The 4,984-nt window shown below is 53.0% G+C and overlaps 1 protein-coding gene across 1 annotated transcript; it reads right to left on the reverse strand.

The window, feature by feature from the left end:
* Nucleotides 1–483: 483 nt before the first annotated feature.
* On the reverse strand, nt 484–2,200 carry PRLHR (prolactin releasing hormone receptor). The gene is made up of 2 exons (XM_004374886.1): nt 2,073–2,200; nt 484–1,791 (listed from the first exon to the last, which is right to left on the reverse strand). Exon 2 carries the CDS (start codon nt 1,783–1,785, stop codon nt 682–684), a length of 1,104 nt encoding a protein of 367 aa, XP_004374943.1. The 5' UTR covers nt 1,786–1,791; nt 2,073–2,200; the 3' UTR covers nt 484–681.
* Nucleotides 2,201–4,984: the final 2,784 nt, after the last annotated feature.

The following is a 4,984-nucleotide window of genomic DNA, read 5'->3' on the forward strand; positions in this document are numbered from 1 at the left end:
TAATTCATCGTTTTCAAATAGTAGTTGGGGAGTAAGGAGGGAAAACAAAAGAAAGACTGTTTGAAGGGTGGCTTGTAAGTGTGTTTGTACCATAAATTCAACTGGCTTAAAAATGAAAACCTTTTGGGCATATAAAGGTCTTATTCGGGAAATGCTGAAATCCTGCATGTAGGTCTGTAATACATATTTTCCTGGAATCCTAGAAATTGATGGGCTGAAACTGACTAAGCAATATCAGATACAGCAATACCAGTTGAGTGCTTATTAAAAGACAACCTGTAAAACTTTACTAACGCCAACATTGCCATTTTAAATGCCACCCCCATTGTTCCTTCATCTCACCATTGGGCAAGCAGCCAGGGAAAGCAAGGAAGACAGCCACAGTTCTGCAATACTTTTCTGAACCCAGAGAAAGCGGTTTGTTTGGTCTTCAAAGCAGAAGGAAGAAATAATAAATCCTCTCCCCTCTTTTTCTCCTCCTCCAAGCAAAACACTAGACTCCCACCAAAGCCCACTTCACATTTTACAAAGACACATGGACAAGACAGCTGGGCAAGAGGCCGGCCTGGGGGCGTTGGCTTAGCTCAGCTGCTGGGCATAAGCTCTTCAGTCTGGCCTCGGGCAGGCACCCTCAGAGGCCAGCGGACGCGGAGTCCCCAGCCAAGGCCTGGCGTACAGGCACTAGATGACCACGCTGACAGTCATACTCTGGCGGTGCGGCACGATCTTGCGGGGCCAGGCGAGCAAGAGCTTGCGCAGCTCCTCGCGGAAGCTGTCGTGCAGCCAGGCGTAGATGAAGGGGTTGTAGCAGGCCGAGCTCATCGCGAGCCAGTGGCACAGCAGCTGCACCAGCCCGAAGGCGTAGGGGTCGATGGCATGCGGGTCGAGGTCCCGCAGCAGGTTGAAGACGTGCAGCGGCAGCCAGCAGACGGCGAACACCACCACGACCACCACCAGCAGGCAGAAAGTGCGGCGGCGCCGCGCGCGGTCCCAGTCGGCCTGGCTCTGAGTCACCGAGCCGGGCACCACGCGGTTCCGGAGCTTCACCGACACCCGGACATAAGACACGAGGATGACCAGCAGGGGGAGCAGGTAGGTGCCGAGCAGCAGCCCCCAGGCGTAGAGCTGGCGCTGGCGCTCCTGGGGTCCCCAGAACTCCTCGCAGAGGCGCACGCCGTGCGGCTTGAGCTCTACGTGGTAGGTGTGCACGGCGGCGGGCAGCGCCAGCACCGCGGACAGCGCCCAGATGGCCAGGACCGCGTAGGCGCTGAGGCGCAGCGAGATGCGCCGGCGCAGCGGGTGGACCAGCACGACGTAGCGGTCCACGGCGATGGTGGTGAGCGTGAACACCGATACGTAGACGGTGACGGGCTGCAGGAAGAAGACCAGGTGGCACAGGCCGCCACCAAACACCCAGCCGCGTGGTTCGAAGGCGTAGGCCAGCGTGAGAGGCACGCAGGCGGCGCACATGAGTACGTCGGACAAGGCCAGGTTGCCAATGAGGAAGTTGGTCACGTTGTGCAGCCGGCGCACCCGCGCGATCACCAGCACCAGCAGGCAGTTGCCCACCAGCCCCACGACCACCACGATGCTGTAGAGCAGCACGATAAGCCCCTTCAGCTGATGTACCAGCTGCAGGCTCTGGAAGGGCGTGACTGCCTGAGCGTCTGGCCCGACCGCGGTGCCATTGCCCTCAGAGCTCCGGTTGGCTGGGGTAGCGGCCACCGGGGGTAGCCGGGAGAATAAGTCAAGGAACCCGGGGCCCCGAGTGGGCAGTGAGGCCATGGCCACCTGTCCAAAGAGAATCAAAATGCGTCACCTCCCATTCTCCATCCTTCCTCTCCTACACCATCCCTCCCACCCTTCACCCGTTTAAGCCTCTAGATCACCCAAGTACTCCCTTTGGGATAACCGGCCACGGAACAATAACAACAACAATTAAAAGTGCCGTCCTCTCACCTCTGTATAATAAGTCTACGAATGGCTAGACATGCACAGATTGTTTAAACGCCTCCTACTCAATATAGAGCGCTTGCAATCCACGCAGGCCAGACCCAGGAGCACCGTCCTACCTGGTGAGTGGGGTTTGGCTGGCGGGAAAGCGCTCCGGGGAGGGAGGGCAGAATCCCTGCTGTCCCCTAGTTGTCCTCTGCCTACGACGGCGGTCCAGGCTTCTGGCTTCTCTGCGGGAGCTGAATGGGATACAGGAGTCCCCAGTGGGCTAATAGCTTTTGAGAGGGACTGGGAGCACCTCCCCTCCGCCCCGCCCCCCACTCCAGCGTGCCCGTGTATGGGAAATGGAGGCGGAGCGCGCGCTGCCCCGGTCCATGCTTAGAGAACTAGTGGGAAGGACAGTGTGGGGGGGGGCGGGGGGGGAGAGAAAAGAGAGGGGCGGCTGGCGAGGGACGAGGGGGGAATCTCGACCGCGGGAGCTTGCAGTGGCGCTACTCCGGAGAAGGGTGTATTGGGCGAGGGGAGAGGAGGGGCGTGAGCGTCCGCTCTCGGAGCAGAGTGGGGCAGTCTCAAGAAGAAAGGAGGGGAATAAATGGGGGTGGGTTCGGGAGCACAGCGGGGCGTTGGGGAGAGATAATGTACTCGTCCTTAACCGCTGGATCCTGTCTAGAGTACTGGCTGCGGTTAGCAGAATCGCGTGGGGGTTAGGGCAGAGATTTAAAATTTAGAGCCAGAGCTAGCTGCGGACCTTGCCGCGGACCTTGATGCGGACCTTGGGGCCCTCTCCCTTCGGTGAATCCACTGAACCTTTCGCGTAGGCTGCAGCATGCTTCACGCGCCACGAGTTCAGCCAAGCCAGGGGAGAGTTCAGAACCAAGGACAGCGCCCTCGAGTCCTGCTTCTTAGAGCGTGGGTTCCCAGGAGGAACGCAATTGAGGACTTCCTGTCCTCCTCTAAGTCACAGGCTTTCGGAGAAGGGACCTGGCCTGATGCAAAGGGCTGATTAGCCGCCTGCTTCCCAGGCTGGGGCTGCCGACAGGAGAAGAGTAGGGTGGGATGGAGACAGACGAGCGGGGGCGGGGGTGAGGGGGGCCTCCGAGGGTAAAGGGGCAGAGACCTATGCTCCTGCTGTAGGTCACCGCACTTATGTCATGCCAATGATGACTATCTATCTCCCTGCATCAGAAAACGCAGGCCTCCTGCCAGTTACCCTACACAGGCACAGGTCAATGCCGGCCGCCACTACCACCCTACTCACACTTTACTCTCTTTCTCAGCTACCAGGACCTCTCCCTTGTCTTTCTGACTCTCCCAGTACAGAATGTAAATTCCTGGACTGGACTCCACCCTTCTCCATCCTGAAATAAACATCCCCAGGCCTCCCCACCTCATTTTAGGATTTTTTAAAATACTAGTAACTGCAGGATTCCAGCTAGGATAACAAAAATAAAAAACATTAGAGAAGTTAAAGTTACACAAATGTTTAGTAGAATTAAGTCCTCACTGAAAAGCAAATTAACCTAGACCAGGGGTAGGGGTTATAATCTCCCTCCTTGCTGTTAGCTGCTGTAGCGTTGGCCCTGACTGATGGCGACCCCACGCACAACAGAACTAAACACTGTCCAGTCCTGTGCCATCCCCACGATTGGTTAGGAATCAAACTGTTGTGATCCAGAGGGTTTTCATTGGCTGATTCTCAGAAGTAGATCTCTAGGCCTTTCTTCCTAGTTTTTCTTAGTCTGGAAGCTCTGCTGAAATCTGTTCAGCATCACAGTAACATGCAAACCTCCACTGACAAATGGGCGGTGGCTGTGCTTGAGGTGCCTTTGCCAGCAATCGAACCAGGGTCTCCTGCATACAAGGCGAGAATTCTACCACTGAACCGCCACTGCCCTCCTCTCCCTCCTTAGAAGCTCTTAAAGGAACTATCTCATTCCCTCATCCTCTCATTTTCTTTTTCCAAAAAGTGGCGCTTCGTTGCCTCTCCCTGGTAAATCCTTACACTCTGCCCTCTGTGAACTGCAGATATCCATGTCAGGCTGGGAAGAAGTGGCAAATTATTTCACCCTCCAAATTCAAGTAAGTCACTCATTCAGGAGGAAAAGTCAACATTGGAATAAAAGTAATCAATTTTATGCATCTGTATCCATCCTAAAAGGAGCCCTGTTGGTACAGTGGTTAAGCACCCAGGTGCTAACCAAAAGGTCAGCAGTTCAAATCCATCAGCTGCTGCATGGGAGAAAGATGTGGCAGTCAGCTTCCATAAGGATTTACAGCCTTGGGAACCCTATGTGGCAGTTCTACTCTACCCTATAGGGTCACTATGATTCGGAATCAACTTGACGGCAGTGGGTTTTTTATCATCCATTCTAAACCTGAGTCATAATAAATTTAGCCAAAGCTAGTGTGATATTTTTTGAAAAATCAAAATAAGATACAATCTGTACCTGCCTAATCCCTTACCCAGTAATTTTTCTCATACATTCAGCTAAGTCTTTAGACCAACAGTGTTATATATACCCAAGAGCAGAGGCACCCTTTTGCTTCAAAATATCTTAAGCAGAGGAGATTGTGGTAAGGTAGGTGAAAAAAGATCTGGGATATAGTTAGGCCCCATAACTAGAGCCATCATTCTAGTCAATATTACTGATAAATTAATACTAAAATTAATAATAATAAGACAACCTTGTCAACAACTAAAGGCCATGCAAATATTGGTATTTGAAAGTTCAACTTTAGGCACCCTCTAGAGAAGACAGTTGATCATTTGCCAGGTTTTGAATAAAGTTTGGGTGGGGTTTTAGTGCTATCAGTATTTGCAAGGTGGAAAAGAAGTGAACATCTTATGATAGATGACCTAGGCTGGGTTTTCTAGAGAAGAAAAACCAGTGAAATGTGTGTGTGTATATATATATAGAGAGAGAGAGAGAGAGACAGAGACAGAGACAGAGAGACAGAGAGAGAGAAAGCCCTGGTGGTGCAGTAGTTAAGAGCTATGGCTGCTAACCAAAAGGTCAGCAGTTCAAATCCA

The sequence above is a fragment of the Trichechus manatus genome, unplaced genomic scaffold (assembly GCF_000243295.1).
Source record: "Trichechus manatus latirostris isolate Lorelei unplaced genomic scaffold, TriManLat1.0 scaffold00031, whole genome shotgun sequence".
Taxonomy (NCBI): Eukaryota; Metazoa; Chordata; class Mammalia; order Sirenia; family Trichechidae; genus Trichechus; species Trichechus manatus.

What these genes read in the sequence shown, in the direction of transcription:
- PRLHR (XM_004374886.1), bottom strand. Translation starts at nt 1,785, where the DNA reads ATGGCCTCACTGCCCACTCGGGGCCCCGGGTTCCTTGACTTATTCTCC.